This window comes from Diadema antillarum, unplaced genomic scaffold (genome assembly GCF_040938485.1).
Source record: "Diadema antillarum isolate AM-2024a unplaced genomic scaffold, OU_Dant_1.0 scf00000029, whole genome shotgun sequence".
In the NCBI taxonomy this organism is placed as follows: domain Eukaryota; kingdom Metazoa; phylum Echinodermata; class Echinoidea; order Diadematoida; family Diadematidae; genus Diadema; species Diadema antillarum.
The window spans coordinates 5,161,292-5,181,482 of NW_027270918.1; the positions used below are offsets into that span (position 1 = coordinate 5,161,292).

General features: G+C 39.1%; 1 protein-coding gene across 1 annotated transcript in view; it reads left to right on the top strand.

Moving 5' to 3' along the window:
• The window catches only part of LOC139738465 (uncharacterized), a 122,847-nt gene that overhangs the window by 59,427 nt on the left and 43,229 nt on the right, over positions 1-20,191 (top strand). The window contains exon 4 of the mRNA XM_071649093.1: positions 14,002-14,068. Coding sequence (XP_071505194.1) covers positions 14,002-14,068 — 67 coding nt within the window. The remainder of the gene's footprint in view (positions 1-14,001; positions 14,069-20,191) is intronic.

The following is a 20,191-nucleotide window of genomic DNA, read 5'->3' on the forward strand; positions in this document are numbered from 1 at the left end:
GGTGACAACATGTGATGCGGTCCCGCTCCCCGAGACTCTGTGTCTCGTCCATGATAATAAGCTCCTTGGCCCAGGAGGGACTTCTGACTTTATGCATCTTGGACGTTTTGGGCATCTGCGCATCGGGGCCTGCTTAACCTTTTAAATTATCCATCTTGCCTGGTCTTTCGGGAGAAGAACATCACAACCACCATCTCATCATTGATTCCACTCGCATCTTAAGATGTGCCCCTATCCATCTCTGCCTCGCTGTCCATACAGCCTGTGATACCTATGTTGAGTGTATCGCCAAAGGATACTTAAGGATCGTTGATCCTTAATCTTGAATGAGGAGCTATGTTTGAATGCTGTCGTAAATTCGCCCGGGCTACATTACCCATTCGTTGTCCCAGAAATGCTCCCTGCCTATGCCGGTCTCTCCTCCCCCTCCCCCCCTCCCCCCATCCCCCACCCCCATATCGTACCTTATATGGTTTGAAATGGGTCACGATGTCATCCACTTTCAGGGGAACAACGCACAGCAGCATCCCTGTTCAAACACATGCAGGCCGAGGATGAGGGAGCAGCGTCGGCATAGAGGAGTGTTCTGTCTATATGGAGTTACTTTTAGCAGTCAAGAGCATAATAAAAGGACAAGGCCGCTCAGTACGCATTCCCAATCTCTGCTTAGTCCAGGCACTTCAGGATGCATAGGAAGTTTCACCTCAAAGACCTGTGTCTGGAGGCAGTTTCTATGACGATGGTAGAAGGCAAAACAAGTGCAAACACTTGATGTAGCAACTTCCCTCAAATTCATATCAATGAGGATAGTCAATAAATTTGTTTGTATAGATTTCCAGGGGCCAGAGAGTCTGATTCTCCTATAACTTTCGTTTTTATGCCTCCGCCACGAAGTGGTGCCGGAGGCATTATTTCTTTTGTTTTAGTGTTCACATGAGTTTCCACCTCCCCATCACAATTTTTTTGAAGCTAATCATTCTGCACTTAAGAGCAGTAAAATGCCTGTACTTCTACAGCTTGTACACTGAATCTATAGACTAATCTTGCATAGCGATATTATTCCAATATTGGAAATTCTCAAAATAGGCCTAGGTCATACTTAAAAAAACAGATCACCAAAAGGAGACGATAACACAAATCAGCTTAAATCATATGGTTTGTAGGATGTGCTTACATAATTGCTTATTTACTAAGAGATGGCTGAAATAAAAGCATACCTGTGTGTGTACATGTATAGTTCATACAATGGCTGGCAGATTTAATTCACTGTCTATCTATCAAAATGCACCTGAATTTTTTTAGTTAACATGCCCGTGTTGATTTCTTCTTACAGGAAATGGACTCCTCCTCCATAGAACAAAGAGAAATTTTTGCAAAAGAAAAATCAGTCTGTCAGAATATCCTTCCATGTTACGACATACGTCTCTTAAAGGACAAGTTCACCTTCACAGACATGTGGGTTGAGTGAATGCAGCAATATTAGTAAAACACATCAGTGAAAGTTTGAGGAAAATCAGATAATCCCTTCTAGAGTTATGCACTTTTGAAGTTTCTGCTCACTGAAGGCTGGATGAGAAGACTACTATAGCTCGTGATGTCACATGAGTACAACGATATAAAGAAAATATAAAGCAAATTCAACATATTTTCACTTTCCTCGCTTGATAAAAGGTCTTTTGACTTCCCTCTTTCAGAAGGCAAGGGGAATAATATTACCCTTACCATGTGTCCATGACAAGTTGAGGAAATGTACACTTTTTTCAAAAAGTAAAATTTTGTGAAATTCTCTTTTTATTTTCTTTATGTCGTTGTATGCATATGACATCATACACTGTAGTATTCTTCTCATCCAGCAGTAACTGCGCAGATACTTTAAAAATTCATATTTTTTGGACGGATTGTCCGATTTTCCCCAAACTTTCTCTGATGTGTTCTACTGATATTGTTGCATTGACTCAGTCCACATGTATATGAAGGTGAACTTGTCCTTTAATGGACGTAGAGTGTAATATGTGAACAACTAAGATTGGCTGCTCTGGTGAGCTGCCTACAGCCCTTAACTCTACAAGTACCATTGAAATCTTTGCTCCGTTGGATGCTTGTCATATTTTTATGAAGTAGATATGAGAGGGTTAATTGTAAATTTGTCATATCTTCTCAAGCAGGTCACTGCAAAGTTGACTACATTTAATCTTTAAATGCATCCTACTTCTATATGGGACTATGTAGTATTCTGTCTGGAGTACAGAGCTGCTACGTCTCCGCGATTCTGCAGGAGTCTCCATAAAAGAACTGCATTATCTATTCATGTTCTGCTGAGAGAATGTAATGGTCTCCCTGACTTGGAAATAATTTTTTAATGGACTGAGATGCATTTAACACACAAATATATCTGTAATTGCTCTTTGGGGTTTCCCCTGATTTTGATGAAGGAATACTGGCAGCCAAGCAGAAGAGCAGGCTGTTTCAGGATATTCCTCGGACATAGAGTAGATCACATTCTTAATTTTCTCCTATTAATTCCTCCTATTAATCAGATCACTGGTAGATCACATTCTTATAATTTTCTCCTATCAGTTCCTCCTATAATAGTCAGATTGCTGGAGAAGTACTCAAACAGCTCAAAGAATAAATTACAAAGAAAATTCTTGTAAAGCATCACCTCTGTGATGGCCATAGATTGTACAAATTTTTCTTAGGATTCTATCATTTTGAAGTACTTTGCCCCTTTTCTCCACAAGGCCGCCTCAGCTTCTTGCCTCTTAACAGAGATGTATCTTCACCATACTTGTTAATCAATATAATTCTAAGCAGATAGAAAGTTGTCCACGGATCTTTGCACTTCTTCTCGTGCGAGGAAACCGTTTGAAGATAATTGCCAATTTGTTCGACAGGTCTCTGCTGCAGCAAAAGTTGGCCATTGGGGATTCATTTACAATGTCCATCGTCCTTGAACTGTTTTCGGGGGGTTGCCGAGTGAATGTTGGAAAGAGAAGCCAGTCGTTGGAGAGAGGGAGGAAGATGGTGAGATTGTAGGGAAAGTGTGCATCTCTTCAAGACAGTTTTCCACTCAAGTAACTTAGCTCAAAAGGAGAGAGAGAATGCAATGTCCAGGTCTGTGTGAGTCAAGAGCTGTATTGGGTCAGGCGTGTCATCACCAGTGCACGGCTCCCCGATGAGTCATGTTGGAACGTGGTTATTTGGCAAAAATTCACGATTACTCACCGCTAAATCTTGGAATGCATGGTCCTTTTCCCAAGCATTCTTTCATTGTGTCTTGTCAAGTGAAGATTTTGATCTAGAATGTGTGACGTAAATAAAGTTAGGTGCCGCACACAATTTCTTTCAGTTTCTATTATTTTGTCTCTTATGTTTGCACCAGCCAGATTTTTATTCTTGTATGGCTGTCTTATGTCTGGTTACACCATTCTGCTGAGCATTTTTCTCAGGCAACAGGTGTAACGAGGAACCAATAAAACTTACATATAAAATATAAAATATAAGCAAAGGAATATGATTTAGACTGTGAGAATAGTGCTTCTAGTTGTAGTAGCAAGAAAAGCTATGGACAGAAAACACTAAAAGGATTGACAAAATGTGACCAAAGTGAATTATAGGGAAGTGGCAATATGTTTTAGGCAAGAACTAAACTAACTTGTCATTACTGTAATTTTTTTTTGGTGTGTCATCTTCAAAATGACCCATTATGTGACATTTGTACAAGTTGTATAGCTAGTAGACAGAGGATTAGTGTGTTGAAGTAGTTCAGATCTACCTTTGATAGCAACTTGTCATCTTGTTCCGATTTACTAACATGTCTGCATTGGTTTATCAATTAGTAGGTACTTGTGTATGTGTTTGTGTCTTAGTGTGTGTGTGTGTGTTAATATGCGTGTGCATCCATTTTGTTTGTCGATGCTGCAGATAGGGTTCAGTGATGGATTTCCCTGATTTCAATTTTAGAGGCTCGTGATAAAAATCTTCAGGTATATTTTTTCATCAGTACATCTAATATTTGGTATCCATTCAATAACTGTGTTCAAAGCCCAGTTGCTCGCAGTGGGAATGGAAAGTTCTTTCCGTGTATGTGTGTATGTGTGTGTGCATTTGTTTGTGTGTGTGTGTGTGTGTTGTGTGTGTGTGTTGTGTGTGTGGTGTGTGTATGTTTGTACGTGGGTCAAGATGATGTATCAGTGGTGTAGATTACTGCCTCATAGTTGTTTACCTGTGAACCTGGAAGAGTGATTGATAAGACTGGATTTCCTGTTTGTCCAGTATAGAAATAATGGGTTTCCATTACATACCTGCCCAAACATCTTTGTCTTGTCATAAAGATATCAACAACCTCCCCAGGTAATGGATCTATTTATGGAAATATGCTATCTTATACCTTCCAAATTTGTACAAAATTATGTGGTTGTATGCTGTATTCAGTTGTGAATATGAGCCAAGATTGTACTCCTGAATTATACAAATTGTGCCCTATTTACTAAAAACAGAATTGCTTCATAAGGTTTTTCAAAGATCTTCCTTTCTTTCTCAAACAGAAATGAAAACAAACTTCTTCTTCTTCTTTTTTTTTTGGGGGGGGGGGGGGTTGCTTGATTTGAACTTAAATACAATGCTAAGTTTAGATACTTGTCTCAGGAATATGAGGTGGTGTTGATTGAGGATTTTAATCACTGGTTCTACTGGTGGAGACATCAACAGCTGTGTGTGCATATTGTGTGTGTAAGCATTTGTTTTTCTCTTTTTTAGTGTATATTGTTGAGATTCGACCATTTTGAGCGTGTACGTCATCGGCAACTCATTCAGATCACATTCAAGTTGGATGAGAGGCACGGGGATCATCTCTTGAGGTTTGATTTAGGATGCCTTGAATTACCAGTGGAAGTCTAGGCTTGCGTAGCGTTATACTTTGCCCCAAGCAGTGTTGGATACTGACTGAAGATGCATTGTGCAGGTGAAATGTGCTTGATTGTCGAGCATACCGTTCTTGGGAGGTTAGAAGCAAGAGAAACAGAAACCTAAGCTATACATAACATCAGTGAATGTTTGCTTGATAGAGAACACTTTTTAGTTGTTGTCGTTGTCTGCGTTGCATCTATTCTTTAAAAAAAAATCTCTACTTTCTCTTTTTAGGCAGCATTTTTAATTTAGTGCCCCTACTGCATTCATGTAGGAGATACTTTTGAGAAATCTATTGTACTAAAGACATGTATCATTTGCCTCTGAGCAATTGATATTTATTAGACATTATTTGGTAAGGGGAAAAAAACAACTTATGTTCTAGACTTCTATGCCAGAGCAGTGTGTGCATCTACAGAAGACACACATCACTTCAGTACTCATAATTCAGAAATATTAAGACAGAAATCTCCGGAGTGATGTTATTTGTACCATTGTTTGAAAATGCAAAGATTTGATTTCACTCCCAACACACGTGACAATAGAGAGTTTTTTTTTCATTGCCAGCATGTACAGAAACTGGCTTGTCAGTGTACGCTTGTCAGCCAAGTCACTGTTCTAATAGGAGAGTTTGACAAATGATTTCATTTAGAGTATGTCTGCTGGTGTGTTTGTTTTAGTGAAGTTCTTCTTGGACCAGAACTCACATTTTGACAGGACGACGTCACTTGAGAATCCAAGAGTCGTCGTCCTTGTCGGATTGCTGTAGGTCACATGACATGCATCTCTGAGTTCCCGCCATTAGAGCTGAGGACGCTCTCAGCAGGCTATTCTGTATGTTTGCTGTCAGGCTCATCACGTGATGTCAGACATGCGCAAAAACTTCACCCACTAAAAGGGTTCAATGAGAGATAATGTGCTTGTTGAAAATTTATTTTTTCATTTATTCTTTTTTAAATTTGATTTTAATTCATTATGTAGCTAGCCTTATACTATTAATATATACATTGGACCATAGGGGGAATTTCCGGGTGAAAACCAGGTATCCTAAAGGGAATCTGCGTCCTTGCGGCGAAATGTTTGATTCCCCTTAGTGTTTTCAAGCTTGTTTACATGTTTTCCTGTACCCCTACACTCTTGAAACTGCGTGATATGAAATGTGGAGGGCGGCAGAGAATATCGCACTATAGGAGAGTTCTCCCAATACACCCTATATTTCGCCACATGGATTTGTCATATAATTCACCTTGCACTAAGGGCAATTGTTCAGGAACAAAAAATCTGTGATGCAATATTAATCCTGTAAAACAAAGGAAATAATATCCTTTTGTTATACAGTAAAATTTAGTTAGGCTGCTAGTTTTCATTTATCAATTATGGGATCAACTGTTTCATTAAAATGTTTGTTTTTGTCTTTTTTATAAAATTGTTCCTAATTACCGAATTATCATAAAAATATCAACAAATTACATAATTCCCCCTATGCCCCAAAATAGCGTTCTGCAGTGATATACTGCATTTGCCATAAATTTTGCAAGTCTATTTTTTTTTTTTGCGAATTGGGACTTCCCAACAATCTTGCGAGTGGTAAATTTGCTATCTTGGAGTACAGTACTGAAAGGAGAAATGTGTGAGTGCACGTCACATTCATGTCACAATCAGAGTTGATATTTTCACATGTTTTTAAATTCACAAATAGCACCTTATTTGTGACATTTGTGAAAATAAAAGCCTTGCAAAATATTTGGTGTATACAGTATGTGATTGAAAAATCACACAAAATTCTTCCTACCCAGCTTTCTGCCTTTGTAGATCAAAGGAATTGTGTTGTTTATACAGTATTAATCCAAACAGAAAAGAGAAAATTTAAAATGAGTGTCCACATAGAGGAGGAAACAAGTTTAATGAACTAATGTCATTAATACTGTACTGCATTTCAGCATACACACACTTTCTAGTAATAACTTGCTCTGTTATTTCTTTTTTTCTGTTCCCAAAAGATTATCTTGCCAGTCTGTGTGCCCATTGCCCTATGAGGTCAGATGGACTTTGTCCTAGCTTCTGGCTTCATTAATCTTTGCAGGATTTGGCCGGAGTATGACTCAGTGTATGTGGAAAAAAGGAATCGTGGGGACGGTGTCGTTCGGCCAGGGTTGATGTGTTGGCTGTACTTTATATGATGGCCAGAATGGAATGGAATGGGGAAATGTATTTCAATCGTATTTCAGGAAGAAGCTTTTGAGGAAAAGTTTCCTATGTCATGCATCATCTCTAAAGTGTCTACATAGTGGAAGTAGAGCACAAAATACAGACTAGAATGAAACTGTTGTGATAAAAAGAGATGTTTTTATTGCTCCAGAAATTATGACAAGTACTTCATTGTAACAGTAATCAGTTATAGGAGTCGCCTAGTCCCCACATGCACAAACAAAAATGTACAAAGGACACACTGAAGTTTGTGCACATATTTGTGCCCCTAATGAACATCCAATCATGTGTAAACGCTCAGTGTTTGCTAATGGTACACTTTAGAGGTCCGCACAGCATGCCTTGTAATGTTGCACTGTAATGGCAATGCATTCATGTTGTATCATAATCATTTTTGAGAAGGGGATTCAGCAAAGTTGAGTGAATATACCACAAAAGATGACTCTCATCCAATCGTTTGGTGAAATATAAATTCAAGATACTGGCATCTTTACCATTATCATCATGTCTTTGGATGTTCTTTTTGATATGTATAGATAAACTCACCTTTAAGATTCTGTTCACATTCATTAAGAAGTCAATCGCAAGCTTATCACGATTACTCGTGGAGTTGCCAGAGTTCTTCAGCATGTAAGGAATAGCGAACACATATCCCCGGGGCTCAGCCCAAAGCCTAACACGTCATGAAGATTGTGTCCCCATCAGCCATGGCTTTAGAAATGACACATTTCATTAGGATCAATCCCACTGGCTTGCCTGGACTCTGTCGCCATAATAACTCTGCGCTCATCCTCCCAGCTCAACATATAGTCTGATTTTTCATTTCCACTGTCTACCAAAAATGGCTTTTTATCAGTCATCCCCCCCCCCCCATCTGTTTTTCCAATGAACACCTTTCCCACAGATCTTTGATTTTGCATACCTTTTTTCTTGTCTTTTTGTTTATATTGGCATGTGACATAATTGACAGCTGTGATGCACAGCATTATTTTGAATTTGTGTATCAATGATTAGTTAACGTTCACTTCACAAGTGTGCTAGAGCATGTCAGCAACATACAAGTCTGATACCTACAAAAGATGGAAATGTCGTTCAGTGTATGCTGTTAACCTAGAGTGTAGGAGGACTCATGTAGGTTCAGAATGTGCACTATCTTCAATGTTTTTCTTTGATAGTTTGTTTGTTTTTAGCTTTCCATGAGGGATGTCTTTTTTGGAAGACTTGGTTTGTTTGTAGTCGAGTCTGTGCCATTGCAGTTTGTTAGCCTCCTTTGCCCAGGAGAGCGTAGGAGCTTGATGAAAGATGCAGAGGGGTGCAGGGAATGCATCTCTGTATGCATGACATGCCTTGTGGTATCCAGAGACGGGTATCTCGCTTCCTGCATAGCAACCGCTGCTATGTAGAAACGGCAGGCTGGCGAGAGTCCCGTGTCAGGGAAGGGTGGAATTGTGAGATGCATCTGAGGAATAATGAAATGCTAGAAGACTTGTAAATTGCCCAGTGTATAGTAAGAGGGCAGGAACATTGCTTGTGGGATGGTGGCGTTGGAAGGAAAAGAAAAGCCTGCAAAATTAATCACGCATTTTCTCTGCTGCATTTTGCAATAAGAAGATCCTGTGACTGAACAGGAATATACTCTATTAGCTGTGTGCATTGTAATGCACAATGGCTCCACAGCACTCACATTATATAATGTTCTTCAAAGACTTTTTTTTCTTCAAAAACTAAATATGCAATTCACAAGCTTGCCTATTCATATATATCATTCATCCCACAATCTTTCCTCAGTAGTTTATGCTAGAGAATTTTTATTTTTTAGCCGGTGATAAATTTTCAAAATCTGACAAACCTGCCCAAGCAAAACTTGGCTTAAATAGGGATGATGATGCAAGATACATTTTATTCAATGCTAAGATAAGAATGTGTAATTCATATAGTGCAACATTTCCAACAAGTGATACTCTTTTATATCTTGGACATCCTCTGACTGGTCATGATCACTTTCTCTGTGAATCAGAGTTTTTTTTCTGGAGGAAGACTGTTTGCAACCCCCAGACATGGAGCAGGTGTTCTGAAGGCACGTGTGTAAATCCTGTCCCAGCGGGAGGCACGAATGTAAACAGACCTCTTGGTGTGGTCGAGTTTGTGCAAGTTATTCATGGCCCTTGCATGAAAACCGGTTACATAAGCTCCTGGAAATCATGAATAAATAAACGAAAACAAGCATGTTGCAGCTGGCTGGGGGGATTGTCTCCTCAAATCTGAAGGCTACCAGTATATCTCCTTCCCAATGCAAACATGATATGAGAATAGTCACACCGAAGCGATCTCCCCTGTGCATTTTCATATGTCTTCACATGAGACAATGGCCTGTCTTGAATGCGCCTTGACTCTTGTTGCCATGACAACAGTGAGCACCTTGCTTGTCTGCTTGGATTGTGAGTTTGTGTGACATTCTCAAAATAGCTGGGGAGAAGGTAAAGAGAATGGGCGATGGTGGGTTCACATTTTGTGCCCCAGTGCACAGAAGACAGGGTCACCCAGCTCACTAGCCTGTGGTGTTTAAACATCTACTGAAGATCAGAGTAGGACCTTGGTACAGCAGGTGCACGGTGCAGTAGAATTGACAGGGAGGAGGATGTGACAGAAAAGTGGAGGTACAAGGCAAGGGGTGGGGGTGGGGGCATGGAGGGGTGGGATGGGGGAGGAATAGAATGTAAGGTGATGAGAGAGAAAAACATACATAATATGTAGAAAGACATAGAGAGGTAAAGAGAGAGTCAAACAGAATGAGGGGAAAGGGGATGAAAGATGAAGACTGACAGCATGAGAAATATACGAGAAGAACAAGAAACTTGAGAGGCAAGGAGAAAGAGAAACTCAGGAGGCAAGGAGAGAAATAGAATGTTAAAGACATACTGAAAGAGGAAGGGGAATATTCATGAATGTAAATGCATAGGGAAAAAGAGAGAGATAAAGTCTTGGAAAGGACAGACAAGGGGAAATAAAAGGAAAAAGAGAGAAAAGCATCCGGAAAGATAAAATCAAGAGACAAAGAGAAAGAAAAAAATAGAAAAGTGATCACATTGGTGGGATTGAAGGAGAGAGATGAACAGAGAGATTGGGAGAGACAGACAGACAGACAGACAGACAGACAGAGAAGGAGGGAGGGAGAAAAGGGATAGAGTTGAAGAGAGAAAATAAAACAGCATGAGAGATAGAGAGAAAAAGCTGAAAACTGAAAAGATAAAGGTAGGCTTAGAGGCAAGGAGACAGAATGGCAAAACGAAACTGATACAAAGAGTGAGACATGTCTATGTACTCATATTCATGGTCCATAGCAGTGCAGAACTATTTTTTCTCTTTTCTAAATTATGACTTTAGACCCCGTCTGTACCAAGAAATACATCACTAATCAGGATAAAAGATTGATTTACATATGACAAAGTTTTTTTCACTTTCAATGCCAGTCAAAGCATGTGACAGGAGGTGTTACTCAATGGTCAATAAACAGAAATTATATATTGTTCAACTCCAAGAAATATCAATGTGTAATTACTGCATACCTTTTATCAGTGATGAGCATCTTCACCATCAGGGGATAAAAGGATAGTTATGTAGAGTGTATGTAAGGAGAGTTATGTGGATCTATGAGCTTCAATCTTTTGAGAAGAAAACCATTAAAGGACAAGTTCACCTTCATAAACATGAGGATTGAGAAAATGCAACAATATTAGTAGAACACATCAGTGAAAGTTTGAGGAAAATTGGACAATCGATGCAGAAGTTATGAATTTTTTAAATTTTTGTGTTGGAACCGCTGGATGAGGAGACTACTACAGCTTGTGAGTCATATGCGTACAACAGTATAAAGAAAATGTAAAAGAAAATTCAACATATTTTCACTTTTTTCGCATAATAAAAGAGCACTTGACTTGCCTCTTTCTAAAGGCATGGGGAATAATATTACCCATAACATTTGTCGGTAACGAGTCAGGGGAATGTGTACTTTTTTCAACAGATGGAATTTTGTGAAATTCTCTTTATATTTTCCTTACATTGTTGTACGCATGTGACATCTAAGTTATTCACACACTGCAGTAGTCTTCTCATCCAGCGGTTACTGCACAAAAACTTCAAAAATTCATAACTTTTGAATGGATTGTCCGATTTTCGTCAAACTTTCAATGATGTGTTCTACTAATATTGCTACATTCTCTCAATCCTTATGTTAATGAAGGTGAACTTGTCCTTTAAATCTTCACGTGTGACCTTTGATAATTTGATGCACACAAGATGCTCATACAGTCTCGAGTGCCAGCTCAATTGAGTTGATCTATTCAGATTTATGCATTCAGTGACTCATGCATTCAAATCATGAGTTCATGAGCTGCTGTGCGTGCATACTGATTAGAACTTGAGCGGGACGTTGATGCCGTCCTGATAGCGGAATAATGTATGTTGTATAGCTCTATCAGTAAGCCTAGGCAGGCCAGCCTTAAATAATCGTAGAGGTAGTCACAAACACTGCAGCTATAGCGACCAGAGATCTCCATTAATAGCCACATAAACCCCACCGTCTTGAATCAAAAGCATGGCGCAGGCGGATCGCCGAGCAAGTGCAAAATCCCAACCACCCAAATTTGCCCAAATTTGTCCTGTAAATCATGTCTTTGCTGGAGTGATAGATGGCCTTCATTAAATTGGCTTACATGAGCTGGATGGGAGATTTCCATCTATTATGATTTTGGTTTTGATGTAGGAGCATGCTGCATTATTCATCCATGCAGACAGGCTGCATGTAGTGTACATGTTGGACTTGGCTTGTCACTTCCAATTATCCAAGCTCTATCTCTAAAGCCACTTCTTCCGCTGCCGTCCTTTAAAAGCGCAGTTGTCGTGGCTAAACAACGCACGGGAGAGCCCAATCATCACAGTCGTAATTCCTCTGAAAGGGCACTTATCATATATGGCAATCATTCCTCTAATTTCTACGAATGATTTCAGCTAATTTCTGGGCCATTCTTGCTCATGATGAGTCATAAATTTCATGGGCATCACTGCATTTTATAGTTCAGTACGCTAAAATATGTGTAAACATGAGGCACACTCGTCTTCATGTGTTTGGAGGGGGATGAAGTGGGGGAGGGGAGTTGATCATTTCATTGAAGATTTCATCAGCCGCACAGGTTTACTAGTATATGATGTTCTCAGTATACTCTCCTATAATTAATATTACTCAAATTTCCTTTTTATAGTTTATTGTTGAAGCTTTCCCAGTGTTAAAAAAAATGTTGGGTTTAGCTAAATTTGACAAGTTACAAAGACCTTCTAAAAGTGAGTTATTAACAGAACTACTTCTTGGAGAAAGATATAGATAGAGAAATAGAAACGGGAAAAACTGAAAGAAAAAGCTTAAAAGTGCTGTGGATGAAGAATTATTTTTTATGGGAAAAATATTTTGTTTAAACTCGAAGCTTCGTTGAGCTCTTTCAGACTGCTAATACTAACAGAACTCATTCATTGATATATTTAGAGATGAGACACATTTCATGCTCCCTGACTTATGTTGGTAAGTCCAGAAGCAAACATGAGCCATTTTATCTTTGTCTCATCACACACATTTCTCAAATTATGTTTGACCATTCCTGGTCGGGAGGTGCTTTCCAAAAGAGTTAAGATTGATTCTGGGTGTGTGTATGTAGTCTGAATGATTGTAAATTTAACACTCATGTAGGAGTTGTTGTGTAGCTCAATCTTTATTCATTTCCATTGACAAACTGCATACTTTGAATAATGCCACACTCATGTATGTACATGGTATTACTCTCGTGTGCAAGTGTATGGTCACTTTGATAGACATTTAGGTCATTGAGTTCACAACATATCTGGTATATGGAATTTCGCTTGCAGTTTACAGTTTGGGGGCAGACTCATTGCGGTGTCTAAACAGGACCAGAAAGGCAGTACAGAAACGTGATGACGAAAAGCGCAAATTTCTGCAGCCGGAAAGCAGACTTCTGTGTATATTTCCATATGCGCAAGGCTCCAATTTCCAACCTGTTACAGACGCCTGTTGGCACGAAGCTCATAGGGGCTTGCACTAGATGTATGCAGACACATGTGGCAAATAAATTAGCAAGGGCAGACTGGGTCCAGACAAAACCAGCACTGGTCTTGATTGATTGTTTGTAACTCATCTGCCTCGTGTGTCTCAAACATTGTCCCATCCCATGGGAGACAGTCTCCCAGCTTTGCAGAACTGACTGTGATGGGACCTGAAGACATGAAGAAGGAAGGGAAAGGGGGGGGGGTTAGGGAAGGGAGAAGAGGGGAGAAACTTGACAGTTAATACCACCTGCAATTCTGCTTCCATGTGAATGATGGCTCACAAGTGTTTTGTGTATTCTCCAGTGACTTGCGACGGTATGGCGTGTGTTTCCAATTGTTGATTTTTAGAAAACATCAGCGGAGCTGCCAAGTCTCCTTTGCCTCTCCAGGAAGCTCCATGAGAAAGATTAGGATGTCTTTTTGTGACATCACAAAGAAAGATTAATGCCTCCCTGATTGAGGCATTTTATTTGCCCATTATGATGCATGCAATGCCCAAGAATTTCCCTTATAACTCTTGAAACCTATCGGATTCTAACATTTAACATTTTCGTGCAATGAAATGTTTGAAAACTTATTAAAATCTACCATTGTTTCCTACTTATTCTTGATGAGTTTAAAGAAGGGAAGGTTGAACATCATATACTTGGACATAATGTAAAGTGGATTTGGATATGAGGAATTATTTTTGTGTTGATTACAGACAGTGTGAATATTGTCCTTACCAAGCTAAACTTTCTACTCTTCTTTCTTTCTTTCTTTCTTTCTTGCCAGGTTGGAAAAGAGCCACCAGGAGCTGCATGAAATCAACCAAGACCTGGAGGAGAGAATTTTAGATGTGGTAAGATAAAATTCCTGTCTCTTTTTCAAGTGCTTGTTGCAGTGATGTGTCTCGTCTCATAAATGCACCAGTTCTTTTTGACTTTCCAGCAAGATCCAGGCAGACATATAAATATTCCAGAAGATTAAGACAGATTAAGAGAAGGTAATGAATCCATTATCTCTTTATCTCTCTTTTTTCCTATTCAAGGAATATTAATGTGAGAAGATGTACTTTTCATCCAGGCAAATATCAATACCTTTGCTGCACTTTTATACTGATCTATTTTGTGTGCTATTTTTTGAAAAAAAGATTTAATTTCCATTAAGGAAATTTAGATACTTTGCTGCCTATTTATATCTTTTGTAGGATGTTTTAATTTCATGTTGGAACAGTGAATTGATATGCTTGGGTTCGTTGTTGTTCTCATATAGATGATATCCATCCATTTTAATCATCTGGTGACCCTTAGGTAGAATCATAGTTATATTTGGTGATTTCTGCAGTATGGGAATCAAACCATGCAGGCGACAAAGATGTCGTATACAACTGTCGTGCATAAAATATCGCATTTCGATATGGCTAGCGTGTTTCCAAGAAATGGAATTCTGGCAGTAGTAAACCACAGTCTCCTCAGGGAGTTGCTACCAGGGGACGTTGTCTATTCATGAGGAAGACCCTTGTCGTCATGACAGCGTCGGCCATTTTGTTGCCTGAAATACATATCGTCTGCATGGGAAGATATTTATTGTGTATCCTTATGACTGTCTGCTCTTTCATTTTTTTTTGAATGGTACTGGCATGAATAAGTCTTCCTTTGCATCATCAGGCATTATGTTTTGTTTTTTTTTTGCATCATGGCTTATCAAACAGATGCTGTGTAGGAATAGAAGAGATAAGCTCTCATGCTTTGATGCCTAGAGTAAGCATTTAGTAATATTTACCTCTTTTGTATTTAGCATATTTTCACTTCCAGATTTTGCTTAATATTGGAACAAAAAATGGGAAATAGATGACTTGCCTAGCAGCATCAAATCCATAAGCTGCGTTAATCAAGATGCTATTCATTAATATGAATATGCATAGTTCAAGGGAGAACACACAATGTTCTGGTAATTGTATTTAGTGAAAAATAGGAAGAAGGGTGTTATTTTGACATTTCTAGATCCATGCATTACCCCCTTTTCTTTTATCATACTATGGGTTTAACGGTGTGATGTCTTTTGACAGTCACTTTAGAATTTAATTGTTGATATAAAAAATGCCCTTGCCCATTGCACCGTGATAGCAAGCCCACCAGAGCATTGTTTGCATTAGCCAATCAGAACCCAAACCTGAACCAGACAGCATTTCCATGTAAAATCAAAAGTAGATAAATAAAGGGGGAGGGGGGACAGAAAGGTCTGTTAAGTACTATAAAAGTGGAATTTGCAATATGGAATTTTTTTCTTCATTTTGTGCAACAAAAATCTAGTGTGAAAATAAAAGCACACAATTTCTTTTGCTTGTTACATGTAACACCTTTTTCATATTTTATTTCTGCAGAACTGAAAACACATGAATTCATCTCATGCAATTAAGAGCCAAAAATTATTTGTGCAAAAACTTCAGCTTTTATCGTATGCAAATTTCTTAAAATGCTAAATATCTCCAATGCATGGAATCTATATCATAGCGGTATAGGAAACATTTTTCTAGGCATTCACCTTGCCAAGGCAGGCGCCATGTTGCATCTGTAATTCAATGTATTTTGATCGGACTGTATGCTCCTCCTGTAAATTTGATCATGCATGCAAAGATGAATAATATAGCTTGCATTTAAAGGTATCAGTTTAAATAAAATAACTCATTTTGCTCATCTTGTAATTCAATAGAGTACCAAAGTGTGATGTCATAGCTATTCGTCGCCATGGAAACTGGTTCTAAACAACCTCACCTGGCCAAAATATCTGCACACTATTGCTGCTAACCATGCTCGCACTTGGTTCCAACTCAAGCTATAGCAAAAGACTGCATGAGATATTGTCGCTTTGGTACTCTGCAAAACCATAACTAAAACATGTTTGAATTCTCGCCTCTTGTGTTTGAGTGTAGTTACTTCAAGTAGCAATTTATTTATGTTTTTTTTTTTCAAGGCTGTAAAACATTTTGCAGTCTCTTAGTTGTTTTTTTCATGACTTCATAAAGAAAATCTTAGGGTCATGTTAGTATGAACTTGATCATATCAATCTTTTTCAATTTTCATAAGAGGAATCATAAAAGAAAGGGAGGGTTTGTCGAACAGTACATCTGACTTCTGTAGGATACATGTCTGATTTCTGATGGTATAATGTCAATAGGAACTGTAACGTTACATTTTGTAATACCACATGGGTTTAAAATGTTAGGTATGGGTCTTTTCTGTCTTGAGGACCCCCTCCCTTTGATTTGCAAATGCAGACCATGCAGCTGTAAAAGAACCAAATGCCACTAGATATCACAGGAAATCAGGATTTTGCTCTTTTATCATATCCCACTCTGTGTTTTGGTCCGTGTATCTTGCTGACATCAAGTCAGTTCTGGTTAATTCCATCACGCCATTGGAGGTTGAAAGAATAGTCATACGTTTCTGAATAATTGAACAAACGTATGAGCGTGGCAATCAATCTTTAATCATACCAGGGAGATAACCAGCCTTATTGTTCTGCTATTTTAATGATGTACTCCTGCATGAAATCAATAATTGTTCATGAAAGTTTTGCAATAGCACTATACTTTGCAGAATTAGAATAACCTTGTAGAAGATAGACAGAACCCACATGCTGACTCCGTCGATTTTCATCGTTGAACGTTTGGCTCAGGAAGGTGAAACCGGTGAATTAGTCATCATGCCCCCTGAGCAGAGCAGCGGCTTAATTTTGTCTGAATCACATTCGTGTCACCGTGTGCATTCGATGAAAGCACGATTGTCAGTCCACCATGCGGGGCTCCCTCGCGGGACCTTATGGTGAAATATTATATGGGCGATGTTCCAGGCTGTGAAATCCTCTGCCAGAATTTTTGGCATTGACGTATTCAGCAAGAAGCCCTGCTATTCAAGTTCTAGACTCCCCAGGGTTTTTTGACTGCAGACACGCCTAAAAAAAAAGATTTTAAAATGATTTTCTGTCAATCTTGTGTCAAAAAGAAGAAGAAGAAGAAGAAGTGTTTGGCAGGATTTGAGACTCACTTCATCTTGTATTGGTATGACAGCCATTTTGGAAAGAGTGAGTTAGAATGCAAACAAAGGCTATGTGAGGAAATAGCAAGGTTTTGGAATAGTGAGAGTCTCTGTATGATTGAGAGGATAGTGGGTAGAGGAAAAATGTTTCTCAGTGATAAAAAGATAAGAGTAGGCTGTATTTCATAAATTCATGTGCTATAATAGGAATCATTGTGACCCAGTGGAGAAAACCACGGCTTCTCTGTATGAAGGTCCCTGGTTTGAGTTTGCTGGCAGCAGTGGTTGTGCCCCTGGGCAAGGCATTTGATTGCATAGGCCTTTGGAGGGGACTTCAAGCTTTGGTCCCATGGCAGCTTGCTCATAAGGATGTAAGGAGAATGAAACCCAAATATTTTTAGGTGGAGGGAATGCAGCAATATTGCTAGCACAAATCAGTGAGGTTTGAGGAAAATCAGACAATCCATTGAAAAGTTATGCATTTTCAAAGTTTCAGTGCCACCATCAATGGATCAGAAGATTACACCATTCTGTGACATCATATGGACAATGGTGTTCAAAAAATATGAAGAATATTCTACACATTTTCACTTTTCTCTGTCACTTACCTCTGTCTAAAAGCAGTGGGAATAGTATTACCCTATTCACTGTCAGTAACAAGGGAATGTGTACTTTTTATTGAAAAAAAAAGATTTCATAGAATTCTCTTAAGGTGCTCTGGTGTTGTCAGGTAACATCGCAAACAGTAATAGTTTTCTCATGCAGCAATGGCGGCACCAAAACTTTAAAGATTGATGACTTTTCAAGGGATTATCCAATCTTCCTCCATCTTCGCCGATATGTTCTACTTATGTTGCTGCGTTTACTTAATTCACATTGATATTTGGGGTTTTTTTTGCCCTTTAAGTGCTTCCACAGTGGTTTAGTGAAATAAATCCCAACACATAGTGTTTGGCATCAACATGTATTGTGAGATTCATGATAAACCCATGGGTGGAGCCTTGTGTATCCTTGGATACCTTTTGATGATCATGTTCAAGGATGCATCATTCATGTTTGAAAGCAAGAGTCAGACAAGGACATCTATTTTAGACCACAGTCCCGGAAGCTGGGAAAATTTGGTATAATTAACAAATTCTAACTCATTTAGCAATTTGAAAGGCGGAATATTTTGCATCACATCACAGCACCATCCCTAATAAGTATACCCCCTTGCAGTCTCATTAGAAATGCTTACCTATTAAAATGTAAATATAAAACACAACATACTGCTTTATTGAGTACCATATCAGGGACTCCAACTCTCCCGCTTTCAACGGGAGATCTCCCGACGAAAGCCCACTTTTGCAAAATCTCCTGTTCTCCCGCTTGAGATTTAATTTCTCCCGCCCTGGCTCTGTGTCTCCCGTTTGAAATGATTTCTTACTTTTTGTCTTCGTATGTTGAAAAATAAGCCTTAGATAGCACGAGAGAGCATCAAGAACCCTAATTATTAGAGCTTCCAGGGCCCAAGCGGGCCCTGGACCCCGGCCATAAGGAACTTTGCGCTCGTGATATGCGCTTCGCGCACATCAAGTTGGAGTCTCCCGTTTGCTAGGGGTTTCAGGCGGGAGAATCTCCAGATCAGAAGGTGCTAAGGGCTGGAGTCTCTGCCATATTGATATGATAAAAATTCGAAACTCTGAATGTATTTAAGTGCCATGAGGAGCTAACCATCAATCTTGCTTTTACGATCAATGTCACATAATTAACCATGTTGTGATTGTCCAATTATGACAACTGCTCAAAGACGATGCTACCGTGAGCTATTTTCCCAATTTTCAAGCCAGTTTTATCTATTCTCACGGAGACTCGCAAAGGGCATGCTCCTTGAAGCAGCAATTTGGTAGACTTCTCCCTTTAGTTCAGTTTATTTATTTATTTATTCTTCTTTTTTGTGCCAGTGAAAGATCAAATCAGCCTCGTCTTGGGATCATCCCAAGACTATCTAGATGCTAATCTGGCAGACGCCTTCAAATTGGCAGTGCACCATGACACGTCTTCGTCTCGCAATCAACAAGTTCCCCCGCCACGCGCATGATAGCACAGTGGATAATGACATTAGAGGGAGGGAGTGGGAATGCAGTGGAGTGCGAAAAGCCCTCAACTGAAGCGCGTTGCTCGTCAGTCTTAATTACCTCCCTCCTGCCTATCCAATTACCGACATGTCTTCGACTGTGCCCGGTCTGTGTGGCAGAATACACCGTGCAGCATGGCGGAACAAATGCTCTCTTGTGTACAAAAAAGTATCCCATAGATCACGATTCTCAACGAGTTCATCATATGAATTTTGATAGAATTTTGTAAAATTGGTGTCCTTTAGTGTACAGTGCAATTATCCCAAATAAATACAATTGTTCAAGGAGGTCACCACATGGACTTGTACTTTTCACTTTCGAGAACGCATCTATTAATTCAACCGCATACAGAGTGGTACCAATCTCCCTTTGAGAAATATATTCAAAGAGATGTACAGGTGGTGTATCATGGTCAGCTCTTTATTCATTGTTCATTAGCCAGGTTGATAGTGACTGCAGGTATTTGTGAAACATCAAGTTTTGAGAGATCTTTCATGTGTGAAATTGCTCAGTCATCTTTGGCGTACAAAAGTAATGAACTATACATACAATGGAATCTGAAAGAGCTTTAGAAGATTTAGTCACTTGTTGATTTGCAAGTAAGGTCTTGCCAAATTGGAAACATTTCAAGCAGATGCTTGAATGAAATTGATAATCGCATCTGCCTTTTCAAGACTAAAATCGCTGTTCCAAATGAAGTATAGCTTGTTTGAAAACAATTCATATCGGTAATGGCAAATTTGTTAAGTAGATAGATACTGATAATTGTTGACAAACTGGAATGACAAATTATTGGAGCAAATTACGTCTTTACCCTTGAAGAAATAT